This window comes from Bos grunniens, chromosome 7, assembly GCF_055505025.1.
Source record: "Bos grunniens cultivar Pamir isolate PY7600 chromosome 7, Bosgru_T2T1.0, whole genome shotgun sequence".
NCBI lineage: Eukaryota > Metazoa > Chordata > Mammalia > Artiodactyla > Bovidae > Bos > Bos grunniens.
In genome coordinates this window covers 34,889,418-34,916,611 of record NC_141171.1, presented here as the reverse complement: position 1 = coordinate 34,916,611, position 27,194 = coordinate 34,889,418, and the positions used below count along the sequence as shown (strand labels likewise).

The following is a 27,194-nucleotide window of genomic DNA, read 5'->3' as shown; positions in this document are numbered from 1 at the left end:
CAACTTATCAGTACTAAACATAAGTGTATATTTTTATTCTATTTGGGTATGTTTACATGTTTACTGATCAAAAAAGATAACATTAATCTAAATAATAGTTAAGATTATAAAAAATGTAAACATGTTTAAATTGAATTAAACTTTTCGATTCAATTAAAGAAAAAACAAACTTTTTTTTTCACTACTACATTTTGTAGTATGTCAACTTGAAGCTAATTATCTAGATATTGATGCCTCAAAAGCAAACATGTGTTCAAAAAACAAAAGAATTGGGCATACTGTTTGGGAACAATAAAGAAACACAGAAGCCAACCTTAAAAGCACCCAATGGAACAACTTGAGCAATAAAATAATAAACATAGTATATGGATTATAACCCAAAGTATAAAATAGAGTCCAGACTGATATAAATAAATATTAAATAAATAGGAGAGAAGAGACAAATCTTCCTCATAGAAGAATTCCGAGGAATAAACATAAACTCTCCCCACTCCAGGAGGTGATGTTTCCTCTCTCCTTCCTACTTGAGTGTGGGCTGCATTTATGACCTTCCATCCAAAGAATAAAATATGTAAAGAGAAATAAAATATAATTTTAATGTGGAAAACGTTGGTGACAATTTCCGTAAATTGCATTAACTATTATCATGTTAATGTTCACCATAAATCAGTGGTTTTTTTCTCTCAATGTCCTAACTTCCAACACAAAAAAACCACCTTTCTGGTTGTCACAAGAACTCCATTTTTAAGCCTAGTAGAGTTAGGTGATTAGCTATTCTGTCTTAGCCTCATGCTTATCTTGGTTATTCTGGCCTATAGTGCTCAGTCACTGCCTGGCTCTTTCCACTGGCCCAACTGGGAATGTCATGCTTAATCAAATAAGTGACAGAGCCCTAGAGAATCCCATGGACCAGCAGGCTACAGTCCATGGGATCGCAAAGGAGTAAGACACGACTAAAGCAACTGAGCAGGCATGCACACAGACTCCAATGTTATCTTTACCAATTTATTTAATCCTGTGTGTATATACATACTCACAGTGAATAATTTGACTACTTTTGTGTCTGTAAAAAAGTGACAATGTCCTCAAGGATTATCAAATATTACTCACCTTCCTTTAGGAATATCATTTAGCAAATTAATACATAAAACAATAAAATTATACATGAATTTATTAAAGTAATTAAAAATAAATTTATAATTACATTATTTATTTTTGCACAGAAACAAAAAGTATTGTAGTAATGGTATTCAACAAACACACACACAGTTACTCTCTCAGAACATTCTGTGTTTACTTCTTTAACCTCTGAATCTAGGAAGTATTAATTAAAATATATAAAAGGTAAATTTAAACATGCTGAGAGTAGTTAGACTGATCTACCTAATAAAAAATTCAAAAAGAAATAGGAGAGTCAGAATTTGCTGGGACTTTAATTAAAAAAAAACATGCAGCAGTCTGGTGCTTGAAGAAGCCTGGAAACAGCACTTTGGAGCAGCTCCTCTGGTGAAGGGGACGAGCAGGAGGCAGGTGAGAGGGCAGTTTCAGGACAGTTTCCAGTGTCTCACACTGCTTTCTTCCCTCCTTCCCATCACTTTTGAGACTCTGATACATAATTAAACCACCTCCCAAACTTTTGTCAAAGTAACACATGTATAAAAGTCAAACAGTGCCAAAAGAATTAAAATGTTCCCAGATACAATCCCCAATACTACTTCCCAGAGGCAACTGCTTTAACTTTTCCAGCTATTTCTCCCAGTACTTATGTCTATATTTCTATACATGCCTTGCTATTTCTTATCAATTTTAGATATTACATATAAACTATCAATTATTACCATCATATTAGGTAACCTTAATGTATGTAATTCTAAGTGCATGTTATGTATTATTCATTTACTATTCACCATAAGACTCTTACCTCATACCTTCCCTCTATCCTCATAATTCCCTCATACCCTCAGTTGGTAAAGAATCCACCTGCAAAGCAAGAGACCCTGATTCGATTTCTGGGTCAGGAAGATCCACTGGAGAAGGGATAGGCTACTCTCTCCAGTATTCTTGGGCTTCCCTGGTGGCTCAGCTGGTAAAGAATCTGCCTGCAATGCAGGAGACCTGGGTCTGATCCCTGGGTTGGGAAGATCCCCTGGAGAAGGGAAAGGCTTCCCACTCCAGTATTCTTGCCTGCAGAATCCCTATGGACAGTGGAGCCTGGCGGGCTGCAGTCCATGTGGTCACAAAGAGTCAGATATGACTGAGTGACTAAACACCGAACCATTCCCCATAAACCAGTAACACAGTATATTTTTATTACATCCATTTCATTAATGACAAAACTGAGGCACAGAGAGGTTATCTTTCCCAGGGTTACAGAGTTTACAGAGCTGTGAAGAATTTAAACTCCTGAGCCTTACTCATTCTATAACTATAGCCTCTCATAATAAATGAAGATTTAGCTTTCTTACATCACTCCTTACCCTTACATCTTCTAGTACTTTTAGTGAAATCAATAAACAGTATTTAGATCATTAATGGCTATATGTATATATATATGTATATGTATATATATATATATATATATAGTTCACAAAAAGCCAAGCTATTTAACATAACATTTCTTTTCTGTGAAGTTTTTTTTGTTATTTTTGAGGTAACTCTTCTCTTTCTGCTGCTGCTAAGTCACTTCAGTTGTGTCCGACTCTGTGCAACCACATAGATGGCAGCCCACAAGGCTCCCCCGTCCCTGGGATTCTCCAGGCAAGAACACTGGAGTGGGTTGCCATTTCCTTCTCCAAAGCGTGAAAGTGAAGTCGCTCAGTCGTGTCCAACTCTTAGCGACCCCATGGACTGCAGCCTACCAGGCTCCTCCGTCCATGGGATTTTCCAGACAAGAGTACTGGAGTGGGGTGCCATTGCCTTCTCTGCTTTGCTTTCTAGTCTTAAGTAATTTTCTATATGCAGGTCCATACTCTTTGAAATGCTCCACCATAATAAACACCATTTCATCCATTCCATCAAGTCTTCCTTCCTCAAAGCCCCTTCCTAGAGCCTACACAACTGGTTTTCAATAAGTTTTTAGGGAAAGTCATCAAACTGACTTGTTTGTGACTGAAAACTGTATGCTGAGATTAAGCACAAGGCAGCCCAGTATGACTGAGTTAGATTAAGATTGCAAAATTCCTTGGATGATAAAGAAAAGCAATACAGATGGACTTGTACATAAGTGAAATACATTTGCAGCACATACAATTCTGGATGGATCATCTAAACTGTGGATTAACCATGAAAGAAGGAAGGAAGTAAAGAATAGAAAGAAGGAAGAAGAAAAGGAAGGTGGGGGGGAGGCAGGAATGAAGAAAATAAGGAATAAGATATGAAAACATTAAAATTGCCACAAATCAATGAAAAACCTCCAGTTTAAAATCCATCTTATGTCTGGAACCAAATAACAATGAAAATGCCCCCTACTATGTGTATTATAAAATGAAAACAACACTTGTCATCAAAAGTCAAGCTTTAGTCAAAACTGTTATGGCCAATAAGCTATCATTTTATGTAAATTTGAGCTACACCAGGTTGTAAGTTTAAATGCAGTAATATAATGCTAGTGATAAAAGTGTCACAATCCTGACAAAAGCATGCTGTTAACACTGGGGGAAATAAAAAAAAAGGGTTGCTCAGCAAACGAAACATTTAACAATTCACAATAAAAGTAATTATTTTATCATTTGGAAAAGGGAAGTGACAGATTAATATCCTTTAATGTCTTTGTTAAAGTCTTCAAGTGCTGTATATTAATACTTCAGAAATACAAGAAGAACATTATTCCTCCTTCAAAGCCTGGAAGAGTTTTGACTTCAGTTTACACAAAACTCATTTCTGTACCTGTATCACACATCAAAGAGTTTGGTACTAATGTCAATTTCTGATTATCTATACTCTCCTTCCCTCCTCTCTCCATTACTACATTTGAGTTACTAACACACATACACACTACCACATACATAATCCTCCCCAATATATGAAACCATTAACTGAAAATCTTTTATATACAACATATATATGTATTTTATATATTTTTATTTTCATGTATACATGTAAAATATACACATTTGTTCTATTCACTTAAAGAAGTAAAAAACTTACACATTCATTTTATAACACTAAAGTGCTGAGAGTAACTTCTACCTTAACAAGGAAAGACATCAAAGAACAAAAGCTAAGATCAAAATTTAAAAAGCAATAATTTCTTGACTCAACTCACAAAATCTCATTTTTTTCCTCCATATAAAATCATTGGAATTCTAAATTTCTCTCTACCATTCAGTAACACAGTTTTTATGAAATAACACTATTTTATGAATACATTTTATCTGTCTATAAAGCATATCAATTTATTTTTAAAAATGCTGAAAAGCTGAAAGGGATGAGTATGTTCACCTGCATGCATCCTCTTGTGTACTAATATCTTATCTAACATTGTGTATTTCACAACACCTTACTCACCTCTGCTGGATGCTGAATTATATACAAGTAGGTAGAGATGTGTAGAGGATGCGCTGGTAGAAATGGACACAAACATACTTTCTGAGGCCGGCTAAAAGATAAAATAAAAAAGAAAAACTGTAGTATGTTTAAAATAAAATTATATAACAATAACATAAAATTTGAACACAATCGCACTTAATAATATAGATTTGCTAAAGCTGAATTCTTTTAAAGTGATATTAAGAAAGAATTTAATCAAACATATTTTCAATATGAGAATTTGAAAAATAAGACTCAGGTAAATTTTTTACCATTCATAGTAGATCAAAATATCTCAAAAAATATTGCCTTAATTATCTTCAGTGGAAGAAGAGTCGTAAGTCACAACCATGGTCTTTTTATTCATGAAGCAATACTTCTACTAACTTGCATTCCAAATCAAGAACAGATCTCATGTCAAACAGAAACCTGGCAACTAATCTGAATCATCTGAAGTTGGAAGGAACAAAGTGATAACAAAATACTGGAATATAATCACCACCTAGAAGACAGTGCTAATCGAACTTAGCCATCAGTCAACATGGAGAACTTACCAATTGTGAGAAGAAACCCAAACAGGGGCCACCAAAGAATATTTGGCTAGAATTACATCCTCAGAGCATGTATCTTACCCATTTATTTTCCCTTCTGTTATGGTTTACTCTGTTGCTTTCATTTTCCTTACTTCTTAGTGCCTTACTTACTTTAGTAGCACTTATTACAAAATTCGGATGGAATTAAAAGGGTACATGTCCCATCTCAGTTCTCCAGTCTAGTTCATTCTCTTCCCTAATGGCAACCAGTGATTAGTTTCTTGTGTGTCCTTCCAAAGGTACTGAAGGAATATACATGGGTAGTTTATCATTACATCCTGTATTAAATATGTGTTTATAACATGAAATTAATCAAGCAGCCAGATACAATATGATGGAAACAAATGTTCACTATAGATCACTATTACAGGCAGATGTCACGTGGCATTGTAACAGTATACAAGTGAATGCTATATTTTAAAGAGAATTCCCAACAGCATACTTACTATTAGAAAACTGATTGCTACCCACTGTTTCCTCAATTTACTTATGCTGAGTTATAGCCTGAGGTAAAAAATACGTATATTAATAAAACACAGAGTGTGAGTAAATTGGTTCGATTGTATCTACCACCTCACTTTGCAAGAAACTGTTAAACCTTTGCTCCTGCTGAAGAAATTATCTAAATAATATTTTAGGCAGAGGCATAAACATATTGTACAATGTGACCCCACTTCCCCTTTTCACTACTGAACCAAGAGTGAATGATTAATGCAAGGAAATCAATACACTTGTTTTCCAATGACATCGGAAATGATTCAGTGTGACTACTCAGTCCTACCAAGGATTCCCTCTTAGGAATGTGAGCAAATTTTTAGGAACAGAGAGTCTCTCAGTGGTCACAAGAAGAGTAAACATAAGCAAACACAGGAGGAGTGACTTATGGGACTATATAGTGACAAACAAGGGATTCCCTGGTGGCTCAGATGGTAAAGAGTCTGCCTGCAATGCGGGAGACCAGAGTTCGATCCCTGGGTCAGAAAGATACCTTGGAGAAGAAAATGGAAACCCACTCCGGTATTCTTGCCTGGAAAATCCCATGGATGGAGGAGCCTGGCGGGCTATAGTCCATAGGGTTACAAAGAGCAACTTCATTTTCAGTCACTTTCAGTGACAAACAAATCAAGGGCTACAATTAGAAAGGATTTCCCATTCAATGGAAGGAGACAGCGGATGAGATATATTCAAGTTTTAAAAGTTTAAGTTTCTGGAGTCTTTCCCATCAGGATGTTTGCATAAGCCTCTTAGCCTCATCCACAGGGGTCAGACAGAAGCAGCAAGAACTACAATCCCAGAGCCTCCAGAACAAAAGACACAATCACATAAAGCTAACCAAAATAAAAATTCATAGGATCATGACCCAGATAAAGGAACAAGATAAATTCCCAGAAAATCAACTAAATTATATGGAGACAGGAAATCTTCAAGAAAAAGAATTCAGAATAATGACAGTGAAGATGATCCAAGATGTTGGGAAAAAAATGGAGAAGATGCAAGTAATGTTTACCAAAGACCAAGAACTAAAGAACAAACAAACAGAGAGGAACAATACACTAGAAGGAATCAGTAACAGAATACCTGAGGCAGAAGAACGCATAAGTGATCTGGAAGAAGAATGGTGGAAATCACTGCCGCAAAACATGGAAAAAAGAAGGAAAAGAAGTGAAGACAGCATAAGAGACCTCTGGGACACCATTAAACACACCAATATTCACATTATAGGGGTCCCAGAAGGAGAAGAGAGAGAGAAAGGACCTAAGAAAATATATGAAGAGATAAAAGTTTAAGTTTCTGATTTTTTTTTTTTTGCATGAAACTGCATATGACTGCAATGCATGACCAAATGTCAATAACATTATTTTATAAAATGTAATTTAAGATCAGATAAAAGGACTTATGCAGTGGTATGGTGGATAGGACTCTGCCTGCCAATGCAGGGGACATGGGTTCAATCTCTAATCTGTGAATATTCCATATGCTGTTCAGTTCAGTTCAGTCGCTCAGTCGTGTCCAACTCTTTGCAACCCCATGAATCGCAGCAGGCCTCCCTGTCCATCACCAACTCCTGGAGTTAACCCAGACTCAGTCCATCGAGTCAGTGATGCTATCCAGCCATCTCATCCTCTGTCGTCCCCTTCTCCTCCTGACCCCAATCCCTCGCAGCATCAGAGTCTTTGCTAATGAGTCAACTCTTCGCATGAGGTGGCCAAAGTACTGGAGTTTCAGCTTTAGTGTCGGTCCTTCCAAAGAAATCCCAGGGCTGATCTCCTTCAGAATGGACTGGTTGGATCTCCTTGCAGTCCAAGGGACTCTCAAGAGTCTTCTCCAACACCACAGTTCAAAAGCATCAATTCTTCAGCGCTCAGCCTTCTTCACAGTCCAACTCTCACATCCATACATGACCACAGTAAAAACCATAGCCTTGACTAGATGAACCTTTGTTGGCAAAGTGATGTCTCTGCTTTTTAATATGCTATCTAGGTTGGACATAACTTTCCTTCCAAGGAGTAAGCGTCTTTTAATTTCATGGCTGCAGTCACCATCTGCAGTGATTTTGGAGCCCCCCAAAATAAAGTCTGACACTGTTTCCACTGTTTTCCCATCTATTTCCCATGAAGTGATGGGACCGGATGCCATGATCTTCGTTTTCTGAATGTTGAGCTTTAAGCCAACTTTTTCACTCTCCACTTTCACTTTCATCAAGAGGCGTTTGAGTTCCTCTTCACTTTCTGCCATAAGGGTGGTGTCATCTGCATATCTGAGGTTATTGATATTTCTCCTGGTAATCTTGATTCCAGCTTTTGTTTCTTCCAGTCCAGCGTTTCTCATGATGTACTTTGCATACAAGTTAAATAAGCAGGGTGACAATATACAGCCTTGATGGACTCCTTTTCCTATTTGGAATCAGTCTGTTGTTTCATGTCCAGTTCTAACTGTTGCTTCCTGACCTGCATACAGGTTTCTCAAGAGGCAGGTCATGTGGTCTGGTATTCCCATCTCTTTCAGAATTTTCCACAGTTTGTTGTGATCCACACAGTCAAAGGCTTTGACATAGTTAATAAAGCAGAAATAGATGTTTTTCTGGAACTCTCTTGCTTTTTCCATGATCCAGCGGATGGATATTGGCAATTTGATCTCTGGTTCCTCTGCCTTTTCTAAAACCAGCTTGAACATCTGGAAGTTCATGGTTTACATATTGCTGAAGCCTGGCTTGGAGAATTTTGAGCATTACTTTACTAGCATGTGAGATGAGTGCAATTGTGTGGTAGTTTGAGCATTCTTTGGCATTGCCTTTCTTTGGGATTGGAATGAAAACTGACCTTTTCCAGTCCTGTAGCCACTGCTGAGGTTTTCAAATTTGCTGGCATATTGAGTGCAGCACCTTCACAGCATCATCTTTCAGGATTTGAAATAGCTCAATTGGAATTCCATCACCTCCACTAGCTTTGTTCATGGTGATGCTTTCTAAGGCCCACTTGACTTCACATTCCAGGATGTCTGGCTCTAGGTCAGTAATCACACCATCATGATTATCTGGGTCGTGAAGATCTTTTTTGTACAGTTCTTCTGGGAATTCTTGCCATCTCTTCTTAATATCTTCTGTTTCTGTTAGGTCTATACCATTTCTGTCTTTTATTGAGCCCATCTTTGCATGAAATGTTCCCTTGGTATCTCTAATTTTCTTGAAGAGATCTCTAGTCTTTCCCATTCTGTTGTTTTCCTCTATTTCTCTGCATTGATCGCTGAGGAAGGCTTTCTTATCTCTTCTTGCTATTCTTTGGAACTCTGCATTCAGATGCTTATATCTTTCCTTTTCTCCTTTGCTTTTCGCTTCTCTTCTTTTCACAGCTATTTGTAAGGCCTCCCCAGACAGCCATTTGCTTTTTTCCATTTCTTTTTGATGGGGATGGTCTTGATCCCTGTCTCCTGTACAATGTCATGAACCTCATTCCATAGTTCATCAGGCACTCTATCTATCAGATCTAGGCCCTTAAATCTATTTCTCACTTCCACTGTATAATCATAAGAGATTTGATTTAGGTCATACCTGAATGGTCTAGTGGTTTTCCCCACTTTCTTCAATTTAAGTCTGAATTTGGTAATAAGGAGTTCATGGTCTGAGCTACAGTCAGCTCCTGGTCTTATTTTTGTTGACTGGGAATGTTAATGGGAAGGATGCAATACAAAAAGAAGAAGGCAGCTTAAGAGAAAGATGCTGAAAAGACATTCAACAAAAACCTGCTAAAATCACTGTAATACTGGTGGTGTCTACACAACTTTGTTAATATAACAACAACAACAAAAAAAAACAACTCTAAATTATACACTTCAATATGATAAACTCCATGGTCTGTGAATAGTATCTAAATAAAGTTGTTATTTTAAAAAATATAAAAATGCAATGAAAAAAGAATGTTCAATGTAATTAGTAAGAAAGAGGCTGGGCCATGTGCTTAGTTGCTCAGTCATGTCCGATTCTTTGCAAACCCATGGACTACAGCCCACCATGCTCCTCTGTCTATGGGGATTCTCCAGGCAAGAATACTGGAATGGGTTGCCATACCCTCCTCCAGGATATCTTCCCAACCCAGGGATTGAACCCAGGTCTCCCACATTGCAGGCAGATTCTTTATCGTCTGAACCACCAGGGAAGCCCAAGCAAAAGGCATTTTACCACCATTTGACATCATGTTTTGTTAAGGTGGGTTTCCTTTTCTACAAAGTAAAGCTACCTAAGGGCAAGGACTTGACTTGACCTACTTTTTTCACTTTTATACCCCAGCACCTAGCATAGTAAGCTTTCAATAAATACTGCTGCATACATAAGCGAATACCTTTGCGTTCCCTCTTACGTCGACCTTGGAATGCCCTTCTCCTCCTACACAATTTCTTATCCTATCCAATCATTTTCTTACATATCAAATACTAATCTCTCCTTCACTTCCTCTCTAGTATTAAGACAATTAGTTTGCATTATAAATGAAATTCAGAGTCTCAGATCTTCCTTTGACATTTTTGTTGCTTTATTTTGGGCACAACGCGCAACTTGTGGGATCTTAGCTCCTCTGGGTGTTGACAGTGAAAGCACCAAGTTCTAGCCACTGGATAACCAAGAATTTCCTCAGATCTTCCTTTGTTATCTTTTGTGATCTTTCTTGTAAGCAATAGCATACAGGAGGCAAAAATATTTACTGAAGAAAATATTTACTAAATAACAGCAACAACAACAACAAAAAAAAACAGTTAAGCACTTTATATATAAACCCTGTAACTGTGATTTAAGCTAAACCTAATTGTTCTGGCTTATGTTTTAAGTTGCTCATAAAATATCATTACCCGTTTATTTCAAAGCATGCCCCCTTTATTAACCTAATTCTAATTACCTCAAGCTAATAAAACTATAGTTCTTTAAAACATTTTGTATTTCAGTTGATTAAGTTTATATTTAGCAAGTTACTTTACAATAAGAATGTGTACTTATTTATTATTAACAGCCATTTTTCTCACACTTTCCTACTCTACAATTGTCTGCATGTACTACACTGGTGACTAGCTATCCAAATGTTAAACCATTTCTTACCAAACTAATGGTAAGTGCAGAGTAACTGCTCTCCTAATTTTAAAATCCTTCTCCAAAAGAATAAAATGTCTAGGAATAAACTTAACCAAGGAGGTGAAAGACCTGTATGTTGAAAGCTACAAGACATTAATTAATGAAATAAAATGAAGAACACACAAATAAGTGGAAAGATATTCCATACTCATGGATTGGAACAATTAATATTTTTTAAACATTCATACTACAGATCACTGCCTTGTCATGGCAAAGGGGCCTGCGTAATTCAATGAAGCTATGAGCCATACACCGAAGAATTGATGCTTTTGAACTGTGGTGTTGGAGAAAACTCTTGAGAGTCCCTTGGACAGCAAGGAGATCAAACCAGTCAACGCTAAAGAAAATCAACCCTGAATATTCATTGCAAGGACTGATGCTGAAACTGAAGCTCCCATACTTCAGCCACCTTATGAGAAGAGTCGATTCATTAGAAAAGACTCCGATGCTGGAAAGGATTGAAGGCAGGAGAGGGACAACAGAGGATAAGATGGTTGGATGGCATCACTGATTCAATGGACATGAGCTTTAGTAAGCTCCAGGAGATGGTAAAGGACAGGGAACCCTGGTGCGCTGCAGTCCATGGGGCTGTAAAGAGTTGGACACAACAGAGCAACTGAACAATAATGTAGGGTCACCCAAGACAGACAGGTTATAGTAGAGAGTTCTGACAAAACCTGATCCACTGGAGGAAGGAACGGCAAACCACCCCAGTATACTTGCCATGAGAATCTTATGAACTGTATAAAAAACAAAAAGATATGACACTGAAAGGTGAGTCCCCCAGGTTGGAAGGTGTCCAACATGCTACTGGGGAAGAACAGAGGACAACAACTAATAGCCCCAGAAAGAATGAAGCGACTGGGCCAAAGAGAAAGTGGGGCTCAGCTGTGGATGTGTCTGGTGATGAAAGCAAAATCTGATGCTGCAAAGAACAGTATTGCATACGGACCTGGAATGTTAGGTCCAAGAATCAAGGTAAATTGGACTTGGTCAAGCAGGAGATGGTAAGAACAAACATTGACATGTTAGGAATCAGTGAACTAAAATGGATGGGAATGGGGGAATTTAATTTAGATGACCATTATATCTACCACTGTGGGCAAGAATCCCATACAAGAAATGGAGCAGCCCTCATAATCAACAAAAGAGTCTGAAATGCAGTACTTGGATACAATCTCAAAAATGACAGAATGATCTCGGTTCACTTCCAAGGCAAGCAATTCAACATTACAATAATTCAAGTCTATGCCCCTACCACCGATTCCAAAGAAGCTGAAGTTGATCAATTCTATGAAGACCTATAAGACCTCCTAGAACTAACACCAAAAAAAGATGTTTTACTCATCACTGGGGATTGGAATGCAAAAGTGGAAAGTCAAGAGATACCTGGAGTAACAGGCAAGTTTGGTCTTGGAGTATAAAATAAAGCAGGCTAAAGGCTAACTGAATTCTGTTAAGAGAATGGACTAGTCATAGCAAACACCCTTTCTTCAACAACACAAGAGACAACTTTACACATGGACATCACCAAATAGTCAATACTGAAATCAAATTGATTCCATTCTTTGTAACCAAAGATGGAGAAGCTGTATACAGTCAGCAAAAACAAGATTTGGAGCTGACTGTGACTCAGATCATCAGCTTCTCATAGCAAAATTCAAACTTAAAACTAAAGAAATTTGGGAAAACCACTAGGCCAGCAAGGTACAACTTAAATCAAATCCCTTATGAATATGCAGTGGAGGTGACAAATAGATTCAAGAGATTAGATACAGTAAACAGCATGCCTGAAGAACTATGGACAGAGGTCCATAATATTATACAAGAGGCAGCAAACAAATTATCCCAAAGAAAAAGAAAAGCAAGTAGGCAAAGTGGCTATCTGTCTGAGGAGTCTTTACAAATAGCTGAAGAATGAAGAGAAGTGAAAAGCAAGGGAGAAAGGGAAAGGTACACCCAACCAAACGCAGAGTTCCAAAGAATAGCAAGGAGAGACAAGAAGGTCTTCTTGAATGAACAATGCATAAAAAACAGAGGAAAACAACAGAAGGGGAAATATTAGAGCCTGCTTTAGAAAAATATGAAACATAAAGGGAACATTTCACCCAAAGAGGGCACAATAAAGGACAGAAACAGCACAGACCTAGTAGAAGGACAAGAGATCAAGAAGAGATGGAAGGAATACATGGAAGAACTGTACGAAAAAAGATCTTAATGAACTGGATAAGAATGATGGTATGGTCAGCCACCCAGACCCAGACATTCCGGAGTGTGAGGTCAATTGAGCCTTAGGAAGCACTGCTGTCAATAAAGCTAGTAGATGTGGTGGAATTCCAGTAGAGCTATTCAAAACTCTAAACGATGATGCTATCAAAGTGTTGCACTCAAAATGTCAGCAAATCTGGAAGACCCAGCAGTGGCCACAGGACTGGAAGAGGTTAATCCTCATCCCAATTCCCAAAAAGAGCAGCACTAAAGAATGTTCAAAACATCAGACAACTACACTCATCTCCCATCCTAGTAAAGTCATGCTTAAAATCTTGCATGCTAGGCTTCAGCATTATGCAAACCAAGAACTTCCAGACATCCAAGCTGGATTTAGAAAACGCAGAGGAACGAGAGGTCAATTGTCAACATTCACTGGATCACAGAGAAAGCAAGGAAATTCCAGAAAAACATCTACTTCTGTTTCATCAACTATGCTAAAGTCTTTGACTGTGTGGATCATAACAAATTGTGGAAAGCTCTTAAAGAGATAGACCACATTACCTATCTCCTGAGAAACCTGTATGTGGGTCAAGAAGCAACAGTTAGAACACTGTATGGAACAACTGGATTGAGAAAGGCATACAACAGGGCTGTCTGTTGTCATTATGTTTATTTAGCCTATACACTCAGCACATCATGAGAAATGCCAGGCTGGGTGAGTTTCAAGCTGGAATCGAGATAGATGGGAGAAACATCAACAACCTCAGATATACAGATACCATTCTAATGGCAGAAAGAGAAGAGGAACTAAAGAACCTCTTGATGAGGGTGAAGGAGAAGAGTGAAAAAGCCAGCTTAAAACTAAATACTGAAAAAACAAAGATGGCATCTCGCTCCATTACTTCATGGCAATCAAAAGAGGAAAAGGTGGAAGTAGTGACAGATTTCCTCTTCTTGAATCTGAAAAATCACTACAGATGGTGACTGCAACCATGAAATCAGAAGACAACTGCTTCTCAGCAGGAAAGCTATGACAAACCTAGACAGTGTTGAAAAGCAGAGACATCACTCTGCCAACAAAGGTCCATATACAAGGTTACCATCTTCCCAGTGGTCACATACAGTTGTGAGAGCCGGCCCATAAAGAAGGTAGTGTGCCAAAGAATTGATGCCTTTGAACTGTGGTGCTAGAGAAGACTCCTGAGAGTCCCTTGCACAGCAAGGAGATCAGATCAGTCAATCTTAATGGAGATCAACCCTGAATATTCACTGGAAGGATTGATGCTGAAGCTCCAGTATTTTGGTCACCTGATGCAAACAGCCAACTCATTGGAAAAGTCTCTGATGCTGAGAAAGATTGAGGGCATAAGGAGAAGAGGGTATCAGAGGATGAGATGGCTGGATGGCATTACCAATGCAATGGACATGAACTTGGGCAAACTCCAGGAGATGATGAGGGATAGGGAGGCCTGACTTGCTACAGTCCATGGGGTCACAAACAGCCAGACATGAGTGGGCAACTGAATATCAACAACTACAGATTCAATGTAACCCTATCAAACTTCCAATGACATTTTTTACAAGAATAGGACAAAAATTCCTAAAATTTGTGGAACCATTAAACCAAATAGCCAAAGAATCTTGAGAATGATGAATAAAGCTTGAGGCATCATGATCCCTGATTTCAAACTATACTAACAAAGCTGCTGCTGCTGCTAAGTCGTTTCAGTCGTGTCCGACTCTGTGTAACCCCATAGACGGCAGCCCACAGGGCTCCCCCGTCCCTGGGATTCTCCAGGCATTTAAACAGTATTGTACTGGCATAAAACCACACGTAGATCAACAAAACAGAACACAGAGCCTAGAAATAAACCCATGCATATATGGTGAATTAATTAACAACAAAAATGCCAAGAATATACACTGGGGAAATGACAGTCTGTTCTAAATGGTGTTAGGAAAGTTGGACATTAAAATAAATAAAACTGAACCATACACAGAAATCAACTCAAAATGAACTAAAGATCTGAATGTAAGGCTGGAAACCATAAAACCGCTGGAAGAAAAATATAAGACAGTAAGCTCTTTGACTTACATCTTGGTAATGATTTTTTTAACCTGACACCAAAAGCAAAAACAAAAATAAACAAGTGGGACTATATTAAATAAAAAGTTTCTGCCCAGCAACAGAAACTATCAAGAAAATGAAATGACAACCAACACACTAAAAGAAAATATTTGCAAATCATATATCTCATAGGGGGCTAATATGCAAAATATATAAAGTACTCATTTAACTCAAGAACAGAAACAAACAATCCAATTGAAAAATGGATATAAGACCTGAATAGACAATTTTCTAAAGAAGACATACAGACGGCCAACAGGTACATGAAAAAATGTTTTACATCATTAGTCATCAGTGAAATGCAAGCCAAAACCACAATGAGATATCACCTCACACCTGTTAGAATGGCTACTGTCAAAAAGAATAGAAATAAATGCTGGAGAAGGTGTGGAGAAATAAAAAGCCAAGCATACTTCTAGAATTTATGTAGATCTCAAGAAAAATTAATACCTGATAAATATACTGGTAGATTGGGTATAGGTTTGGAAAACAGCTATTAAGATATCTCACTGACAATATCATTGTCTTGCTACCTGATCTTGTCTATGTCAGAGGTTTTCAATTTCCTTTTTCATAGCACTGGCAATGAAACACCAAAAAATTTCTTGGAAATAACCACTGAATCACAGGCAAATGCAATAAAATGTAGTCATTTATGACTATTTTAAACTAATTAATAACAGAATGACCGAAGTAACAGCTGAGATTTTTAACTCTTCTACATTTACAATGCACTGCAAATGTATTATAAATACTGTTTTCTGTCACCGGGTGTTATCTATACAACCCAATAAGTGTTTATCAACTCTTAATACATAAATGGGGTTTTCAAATAATTTCCTTAAAGAAATTTTATGGAACATGCTTTTTCTTCTTTTCTCATTAAGGTTGTATGAATAAACACATACACTTCCTGTCAGATGGACTGACTAGCTTCTGAAGTGAATGATGTAACACAAGGGTAAGCTGTCACTCACTCTCGTATGCTGTCTTTGACGGCCTTATGGATGTGAGAGTTGGGCTGTAAAGAAGGCTGAGCACCGAAGAATTGATGCTTTTGAACTGTGGTGTTGGAGAAGACTCTTGAGAGTCCCTTGGACTGCAAGGAGATCCAACCAGTCCATTCTGAAGATCAGCCCTGGGATTTCTTTGGAAGGAATGATGCTAAAGCTGAAACTCCAGTACTTTGGCCACCTGATGCCAAGAGTTGACTCATTGGAAAAGACTCTGATGCTGGGAGGGATTGGGGGCAGGAGGAGAAGGGGACGACAGAGGATGAGATGGCTGGATGACATCACCGACTCGATGGACGTGAGTTTCAGTGAACTCCGGGAGTTGGTGATGGACAGGAAGGCCTGGCGTGCTGCAATTCGTGGGGTCACAAAGAGTTGGACCGACTGAGCGACTGATCTGATCTGAGGCATATGACTACAGATGCTAAAACCTACAAAAATGACTTTCAAAAGCTTAAATATTAATTAATATTTAAAAGTTTAATTAAATCTCTAACAATACTTACCAAAAGCTATTTTTCTCATAGTACTAATTTTAATCAAGAAAATCTCACAGAAGCAAAGTTTAAAGATTAGTGAACAGATTTACAAAAATCATTAATTTAAAAAGAATTTCTTTTACCCACTAAAGTAAAGCAAATCTAAAACCCAGAAAGATACCACACCTCAAATTTCCCAATACTCAACAAAAATTTTATAGTTTCACAGAGTGGAAAAGCAAAGAACAAAGAGTTTTATCACTCTTCAATAGATCAGTTGAACAGATACACTGCATCACACATTAAAAATAGCAACAACTTTCCAATTTTAAAACAGACTGTGAAAAAATGAAATGCCACAGTGCCCTCTATTGTCATTTTAAAGAAACAAATAAGTTGTAAAATAAACTCTAGGTTTTACATTTCTGAAACTATACTTAATATAACCAGCAAAAGAAGGAACAACTTTTCATTATTAATATCACAATAAAATTTCATCTTATAAAGAGAAGCAATCTCAACCATGCCTAACAGCTTCAAGTATAGTAAACCATGATATTTTCATAACTCCCCAAAACCATTTCTATCACTACATTAGTTTATTTTATAAATGCCTTCTGAAGTACAAGAACAACAGGTTCAGAAAAATAAATCACTGTTTCAGGAGAGGAAGTAACTCTAAAGAGAATAAATATCTTTCGATGAGACATATTGACCTAAGCATGCCTAGAGTAGTGATTTCCAAAGTGAGTTAAGTAAATTATCCCAAGCAGGTGCAAAAAGGTAATATTATCACTTCTATTTATAATTAAGCATTACTAATATTCAGTGGAGAAGGCAATGGCACCCCACTCCAGTACTCTTGCCTGGAAAATCCCATAGACGGAGGAGCCTCGTGGGCTGCCGTCTATGGAGTCGCACAGAGTCGGACACGACTGAAGTGACTCAGCAGCAGCAGCAATATTCAGTATATAGTATAACAAGTCCTCTGTGGGATGGTATATCACATGGTAATGTGTCAGGATATGCAGTATCCTAATAGAAAAGGAGTTTCATAACATGAAGTGCTAAAAACAGCATCCACAAGGAAACTACATATATTACAAAGAGTCTACACTGAAGAAATTCTAACTACATAATCACAAACAAATAAGTATACAGCAGAGGTGTTTCTTCCTTACTGTTACTTCAAACTCTTCATTAGAGTTAATAAATCTCAGATATAACAATAACTTTAGAAAGTAGAAATTATAAAGACACTTGAACTGTGAAATCACATCTTACTATCAGTAACTTATTATCATGAACCTTACTATAAGTATATATTATGTTCCAAAAATACTAAATAGTAAGAGTAGGGCTCTATCACAATCAGCAAGCAAGCAAGCAAGCAATCGCTCAGTCATGTATGACTCTTTGTGATCCCATGGACTGTAGTCTACTAGGCTTCTCTGTCCATGGGATTTTCCAGGCAAGAGTACTGGAGTGGGTTGCCATTTCCTTCTCCAGGGGATCTTCCTGACCCAAGGATTGAACCCAGGTCTCCTGCATCGCAGGCAGACACTTTACCCTCTAAGCCACCAGGGAAGCAGGACATTTTTAAACAGTTTATTTCATCATAATTTCTTCCTTTTATCTATGTTTTTCTATGTTTTATGATGCAAGTCATACATTAGTATATGATCAACATGTATTATCAGGTATATTAAAGGTATCATGTATACCTTTCAGAATTACATCTTAAGTGTTTTAATCAACTGTGGTATGCATTCTAAATAGTTTAGGGATCACTGGCCTAGAGATAAGTTTGTTCCTACTACAGGATCTATAAGAAAAATGTTAGTGTTATTATAATTAAAGAAGCCTTCAAATGAGCCAGATGCTTGGAAAACAAAAGCCTGTGTCCAGAGATATAATTATATATAACAACTATATAAAGCCTCTACTGGAGCTTATGAGAAAATGGCAGATTAACACTGAGAATCTTATCATAAAGTAAACATCTATAGTCAGTTATCTTATTATTTACTCTGTCTTCTTATATAGAAATAAAGCAAATAAAAAAGTCTTAATAAGTTAAGTAAATCACTCTTTGCAAATTCTTATTTTATACTTCCATCATTTTTCTTAAATATTAATTATACAGATATGTTTTCTCATACTCAATTCACTATGAATTCTAGAGGAAACAATTTCTTACTCATTTTTCTATGTCCCTTTACTGGATACTATCCTAATAATAACTGAATGAACAAAGACTACCCCCATGATTAATCAAAGCAAGCCTCCAGGTCCATGAGTAGCATAATTGTATGTTCCTTAGCCACTGGCCAATGAAAAGGAACAGCATGAATGACCATCCTGACAAGCAAGGAGTCAAAGCTGATCTGTGAAGCTACTCAGGGGTCAACTATACATGAAATAAAAAATTTTAAGAAAAAAGAAAAGATGAATGAAACTAAGACTAGTGAAACTAAGACTGGTTCTTAGAAAAGATAAACAAAACTGGGGCTTCCCTGGTGGCTCAGTAAAGAATCCACCTGTCAATGCAGGAGACACAGATTCAATCCCTGATCCAGGAAGACACCACACACCATGAAGTAACAAGACCGTGTGCCCCAACTATTGAGCCCGTGCTCTAGAGACCAGAAACCACAACTACTGAGTCCACAGGGCCTAGAGCCTGTGCTCCTCAACAAGACAGGCCACCTCAATGGAAAGCCCACACACAACTGGAGAGCAGCCCCTGCACAACTGGAGAGCAGCCCTTGCTTCAACAACTAGAGTAAAGCCCTCACAGCAATGAAGAGCCAGCACAGCCAAAAATAAATACATAAAATTATTTTTCAAAAAAGGAATGATGAACAAAAGTGATAAACCTTCAGCCAGACTCATCAGAAAATAATAATAAGCAGATCCAAATAAATAAAATCAGGGACTTCCCTGGTGGCCTAGTGGTTAGGATTCCAGGCTTTCAATGCAGTGGCCTGGGTCCAATCCCTGACCAGGGAAGATTCCACAAACTGCACGGTATAGCCAAAAAGAAAGAAAAGAAAATCAGAAATGAAAGAGAAGTAACAACCAACACTACAGAAATACAAAGGCTCATAAGAGATAACTATGAACACCAATATAATACTATACACACCAGTACCATGGTCAACCTAGAAGAAATGGAAAGATTTCTAGAAATGCACAATCTCCCAACACTGAATCAGGAAGAAATAAAAGATATCAACAGGCTAATTAATTAATAACATCAAAATACAATCAGTAATAAAAAATCCCCACAAACAAAAGTCAAGGACCAAACAGCTGACAGGCAAATTCTACAAAATAGTTAGACTTAACACCAATGCTTCTCAAATTATTTCAAAGATCTGAAGAAAAAGGAATGCTTCCAAACTTACTATATGAGGCCAGATTTACCCTGATACCAAAACCAGACAAAGACACAATCAGTAAAAAAATTACAGACTGATATTACTAATGAACATAGATGCAAAAATCCTCAACAAAATATTAACCAACAAAATTCTGCTTTACATTTAAAGAAACCTACATCATGATCAACTAGAACTTAGCTCAGGAACAAAAGATGGTTCAATACTCACAAATCAATCAGTGTGACAGACCACATTAACAAACTTAAGAATAAAAATCATATGATCATCTCAGATCCAGAAAAAGCTTTTGACAAAATTTATCATCAATTTATGATAAAAACTCTCAAGAAAGCAGATACACAGGGAATGTATCTCAAACTAATAAAGGTCATATACAAAACACCTACAGTCAACATCATATTCAACAGTAAAAAATATTTTGTCCAATATCAGTAACAAGACAAGGATGCCCATTCCCACCACTTTTATTCAGGAGCGTATTGTAGGTCCTAGCCACAGCAACTGAACAATAAGAAGAAATAAAAGGCATGCAAATCAGAAAGGAAAAAGTTAAACTGTCCCTGTTTACAGATGACCTGACACTATACATGAAATCCTAAAGACACCACCATAAAACCTATCAGAATAAATGAATTCATTATGCTGCAGGATATAAAATTAATACAAAGAAATCTGTTGCATTTCTATACACTATCAATGAACCATTAGAAACCATCAGAAAAAATTCAGAAAAAAAAAATCCAATCACAATTGCATCAAAAAGAATAAAATGCCAAGGAATAAATCTAACCAAGGAAGTGAAAGATCCATACACTGAAAACTAGAGGCCACTGATGAAAGAAACTGAAGACGACACAAACAAATAGAAAAATATACTACAGATTGGAAGAATCAGTACTGTTAAAATGACCATACTACCCAAGGTAATTTACAGATTTAATGCAATCCCTATCAAAATACTATCATATTTTTCACAGAACTAGAACAAATAATCCTAAAATTCGTAAAGCAGCACAAAAGACTCTGAAAATCAAACAATCTTGAGGAAAAAAAAAAAAATCCTGGTAGTATCGTGCTCCCTGATTTCAAAGTACACTACAAAGCTACAGTCATCAAAATTGTATGGTACCAGGACAAAAACAGACACACATCAATGGAACAGAATAGAGAGCCCAGAAATAAAGCAACATTTATATGTTAGTCTATGACAAGAAGGCAATAATATACAGTTGGGCAAAGACAGCCTCTTCAGTAATGGTACTGAGAAACCTGGATACATGCAAAAGAATCAAACTGAACTACTTTCTCACACTATATACAGAAATGAATTCAAATTCAAACCCTTAAATTTACATTTAAAGGCTTAAATGTAAAACCTGAAGAAAAACCCTACACGAAAACATAGCCTGTATGCTTTGACGTTGATCTTAGCACTATGTATTTTTTTGGATACGTCTCCTCAGGCAAGAGAAACAAAAACAAAACCAAAGCAGGGAAACTATCAACAAAAAAGGTATACAGGAACTCTCTGTACTATTGTTACAAACTTTAAGTCTAAAATTATTTTTAACTTAAAATTAAATCAATCAGTAGCCAAATTCCAACTCTTATACTCCAAAAGAAAATAATAATGAGTCACCATTGCCACTGTAAAATCTTTACATCTTACACTACATTAGATTCTCCTTCCAAAGAATTCATTATTTATCAAGGAGAGTCATAAAAATGGATAAAGGGGGTCAAAAGGTACAAACTTTCAGTGATAAAATAAACTGCATATTTGAAAGTTGCTAAGAGAGTAGACCACCTGATGTGAAGAACTGACTCTTTGGAAGAGATCCTGATACTGGGAAAGATTGAAGGTGGGAAGAGAAGGAGACGACAGAGGATGAGATGGTTGGATGGCATCACCGATGAAATGGACATGAGTTTGGGTAAACTCCAGGAGTTGGTGATGGACAGGGAGGCCTGGCATGCTGCAGTCCATGGGTCGCAGAGTAGGACATGACTGAGCGACTGAACTGAACTGAACTGAAGAGAGTAGAGTCAAAAGCTCTCATCACAAGAGAAAAAATTCTTCTGTAATTATATTAAGGTTACAGATGTTAACTAGACCTATTGGGGTATCATCTTGCATTGTATATAAATATCAAATCATTATGCTGCCGTACACCTGAAATTAATATAAGGTTATATGTCAACTATACCTCAATAAATATATTAAAAAAGAATCTATGTTTTGCTAAAGCAATGGTAACTGTTGCATTTTTTTTTTAGTGATTTCTTCCCTTTGAGGGTTTGCATTAAAGATTCAATTTCAAGTGTATTAAGCATAATATATATGCTTTGTTTGTTAACTACTCAGGTACCTTCAATATTGTGGAAAGTAAAACCTTGGTGCATTGCTGACAGAAATGTAAAATAGTTGAAACTGCTATGGAAAACAGTTTGGCAATTCCTCAAAAAGTTAAACACAAAAAACTACCATAAGAGCCAGCAATTCCACTCCTAGGTATACATCCAAAAGAATGAAAAGCAGAAACTAGATTTGATAGGCAATGGCACCCCACTCCAGTACTCTTGCCTGGAAAATCCCATGGATGGAGGAGCCTGGTGGGCTGCAGTCCATGGGGTCACTAAGAGTTGGACACAACCAAAGCAACTCTGCATGCATGCATGCATACATACAATTCAGTCATAAAATGAAATTTTGATGGAACCTGAAAGCACTATTCTTAGTGAAATGTCAGAAAACAAATATTGTATGATTATACGAAGAATCTAGTGATCCAGGATCTAGGATCACTTTCACTTCTCACTTTCATGCATTGGAGAAGGAAATGGCAACCCACTCCAGTGTTCTTGCCTTGAGAATCCCAGGGTCGGGGGAGCCTGGTGGGCTGCCGTCTATGCGGTCAACACAGAGTCGGACACGACTGAAGTGACTTAGCATAGCATAGCATAGCATAGCATAGCATAGCATACCAATGTTCACGGTAACACTATTCACAGTAGCCAAAAAGAAACACAAGTATCCATCAACAAAAGAATGGATAACAGATAAGTTAAAATGGCATACACATACAGTTCAGGGTTTCCCAAGTGGCACTAGTGGTAAAGAACCCGCCTGCCAATACAGGAGACGTGAGAATCAGGTTCGAAGCCTTGGTCGGGAAGATGCCCTGGAGGAGGTCATGGCAACCCACTCCAGTATTCTTGCCAGGAAAATCCCATGGACAGAGGAGCCTAGTGGGCTACAGTCCATAGGGTCGCAAAGAGTTGGACACAACCAAAGCAACTCTGCATGCATGCATGCATACATACAATTCAGTCATAAAATGAAATTTTGATGGAACCTGAAAGCACTATTCTTAGTGAAATGTCAGAAAACAAATATTGTATGATTATACGAAGGATCTAGTGTAGATAATTTTCAGAAACAGTATTAATAGAATAGAGATTAGTAAGGCCTGGGGGAGAAGGGGATGAGAAAATATTATTTAACAGGTACAGATTTTATACTGGGGATGATAAAAAGTTTTGGGTAGAGATAAGCAGTGATGGTTATATAACCTTATGAATGTATTTAATGCCACTGAATCATACACTTATAAAAGGTTAAAATGATAAATTTTTTATATACATATTAACACAATTTTTTAAAAAACTCACCTGCCAAGTAACACATTTACATAGACGAATAAACCATACACATCTTTAAGATGTTTTCTAGAGCAGCTTTAGATGCACAGAAAAATTGACAAGAATGTACAGAGCTTTTCTATACACCGCTTGCCCCAACACATGCATAATAGCCTCCCCATTAACAACACCCCCAATCAGAGTGGTACATCTGTTACAAATGACAAACCTACACTGACAATTTGCACAGACTTCTAAAAATAATTTCTATCCCTCTATTGAGAATCTCTGTTGCATCATGGTCACTGTATTTTTTTCCTTTAGTTCTTTGAATCTACTATAAGAGTACTTCAAATACTTTGAAGTATTTTTCTACTAAATCTGAAATCTTGATCCATTCAAAGACAGTTCCTATTTTCTATCGTTCTCCCTGTATGTGAGTCATACTTCCCTGTTACTTTGCATGTTCAGTAAGCTTTGGTTGAAAACTGGACATTTTTAGACAATCTAGTACAGAAACTCTGGATTCTACTTAATTGTTCTGGTTCTTTGTAAATTTCAGTTCAGTTCAGTTTGGTAGCTCAGTTGTGTCCGACTCTTTGTGACCCCATGAACCGTAGCACGCCAGGCCTCCTTGTCCGTCACCAACTCCCGGAGTCCACCCAAACCCACATCCATTGTGTGGGTGATGCCATCCAACCATCTCATCCTCTGTCGTCCCCTTCTCCTCCTGCCCTCAATCTTTCCCAGCAACAGGGTCTTTTCCAATGAGTCAGCTCTCCACATCAGGTGGCCAAAGTATTGGAGTTTCCGCTTCAACATCAGTCCTTCCAGTGAATGCCCAGGACTGATCTCCTTTAGGATGGACTGGTTGGATCTCCTTGAAGTCCAAGGGACTCTCAAGAGTCTTCTCAACACCACAGTTTAAAAGCATTAATTCTTCAGCCCTCAGCTTTCTTTATAGTCCAACTATCACATCCATACAGGACTACTGGAAAAACCATAGCCTTGACTAGACAGAACTTTGTTGGCAAAGTAATGCCTCTGCTTTTTAATATGCTGTCTAAACTAAGCTAGACTTAAACTGCAGACTCTCTCCTCTTGTAGTATGCAGTCACTGCTATGTCTGTTCAGCTTTTTCTTTTCTTAATTTTAATTTTTTTCCTAGGGGTCTCACCTGTGAGTTCAGATATGTTTCTATCAGGTCAATCTCTCTAACTTTTTGCAAGGTTAGGAGACTCATTCCATAACTTTCCTTTCCTTTTTTATTTTTTTTCCCCCTTGAGTAATCTTGGAACACTTCTTTGTTTCCCTTGAGTAATCCTGGAACATTACTGTGTTTCATAACATTGGAACACAATGTTTTGATTAGGCTTCCAGTAGAAGAAAAATGAGAAACAAGAAAGCTAAAAACTCATCAGAGGAGCTTCTCTGGTGGGCTAGTGGTTGGGAATCCAGCTATCAATGCAGGGGACATGGGTTCAACCCCTGGTCCAAGAGGATCCCACATGCCATGGAGCAACTAAGCCTTTGTGCCACAACTACTAAGTCTGTGTGTGCCTAGAGCACATGCTCCACAAGAGAAACCACCCCAACTAGAGTAGTCTCCACTCACTACAACTAGAGAAAGCCCGTGCGAAGCAATGAAGATCCAGCAGTCACAAATAAATTTAAAAATCTTTAAAAAGCTCAGCAGATGCTTGGGGCTGGTGCACTGGGACGACCCAGAGGGATGGTGTGGGGAGGGAGGAGGGAGGAGGGTTCAGGATGGGGAACACATGTATGCCTGTGGCGGATTCATTTTGATATTTGGCAAAACTAATACAATTATGTAAAGTTTAAAAATAAAATAAAATTAAAAAAAAAAAGCTCAGCAGAGAAAAAAAGAAAAAGTTAAAGTGTCAGTCACTCAGTCATGTCCAACTCCTTGCAACCCCATGGACTGTAGCCACCAGACTCCTCTGTCCATGGGATTTCCCAGACAAGAACACTGGAGTAGGTCACCATTCCCTTCTCCAGGGGTTCTTCCCCAGCCAGAGATTGAACACTCAGGTCTTCTGCATTGCAGGTGGATTCTTTACCATCTGAGCTACCAGGGAAGAGAAAAAAATCAATCAATAGTACCTTCAAATTTGCCTTTCTGATTGATGAATAGTCACCAAGAGAGAAGCTGACCACAAGCAGATAAAGGATTCAGGAGGTAAAGGAGGACGTTAAAAAGACAATAAAACTGCCCCTCTCAAAATAATTAAAAATCACCATGAACAAAGGAAAAAAATCAATGCGTTAGAAGAAGGAAAAGGAACACCTCATTGGAAGTATTTATTACATGCAATAGGAAAACAAAGACTGTAATATTGTTCATTTCAGTATAATTCATTATTATGTGATACGGAAATATAAATATGAAGCTCACTGCAGATGGTGATTGCAGCCATGAAACTAAAAGATGCTTACTCCTTGGAAGGAAAGTTATGACCAACCTAGATAGCATATTAAAAAGCAGAGATATTACTTTGTCAACAAAAGTCCGTCTAGTCAAGGCTATGGTTTTTCCAATGCCATGTATGGACGTGAGAGGTGGACTGTGAAGTAAGCTGAGCACTGAAGAATTGATGCTTTTGAACTGTGGTGTTGGAGAAGACTCTTGAGAGTCCCTTGGACTTCAAGGAGATCCAACCAGTCTATCCTAAAGGAGATCAGTCCTGGGTGTTCTTGGAAAGACTGATGTTGAAGCTGAAACTCCAATACTTTGGCCACCTGATGTGAAGAGCTGACTCATTTGAAAAGACCGTGATGCTGGGAAAGATTGAGGGCAGGAGAAGGGGATGACAGAGGATAAGATGGTTGGATGGCATCACCAACTCAATGGACATGGGTTTGGGTGGACTCCAGCAGTTGGTGATGGACAGGGAGGCCTGGCATGCTGCGGTTTATGGAGTTGCAAAGAGTTGGACACGACTGAGCGACTGAACTGAACTGAATGGAGCTCTACTCTATTACTCACCTGACCTTAAAAATACATAAAAGAGAATAACTATTTAAATCACAAAGTTGTTTTATGTGGTAAATAAAAACATATATGAAAAAGCACTGCGTAACCTGTGAACTCTTTTAAAATAATGCTGAATTTACTCAAAGAGAATAAACAAGTGGTTGCCAGAGGAGAGGAGAGGGGTGGGAAGATAAGCAGAAAAGGTGAATGAATAAAGAGTTACAAATTTCCAGTTACAAAATAAATGTCTTACCGGTATGAAATGTACAGTGTGAGGAATATAGTTGATAATTATGTAATATCTTTGTCTAGTGACACCTGATGCAAAGACCTGACTTATTGGAAAAGACCCTGATGCTCGGAAAGATTGAGGACAAGAGGAGAAGAGAGCAACAGAGCATGAGGTGGTTGGATGGCATCACCGACTCAAAGGACATGAGTTTGGGCAAACTCTAGGAGATGGCGAAGGACAGGGAAGCCTGAACGGCTGCGGTCACAAAGAGTCAGACATGACTTTATGACTAAATGACAATAGTAACTGGTAACACTGGTAACTAGACTTACTGTGGTGATTGTTTTCTAATG

At 37.8% G+C, this 27,194-nt stretch overlaps 1 protein-coding gene across 2 annotated transcripts in view; it reads right to left on the bottom strand.

Annotated features, from left to right (window-relative positions):
• Window positions 1–27,194, bottom strand: part of DTWD2 (DTW motif tRNA-uridine aminocarboxypropyltransferase 2) — a 78,387-nt gene that overhangs the window by 40,002 nt on the left and 11,191 nt on the right. For both annotated transcript variants that reach the window (XM_086410753.1, XM_086410754.1), the window contains exon 2: window positions 4,507–4,597. In XM_086410753.1, coding sequence (XP_086266879.1) covers window positions 4,507–4,597 — 91 coding nt within the window. The remainder of the gene's footprint in view (window positions 1–4,506; window positions 4,598–27,194) is intronic.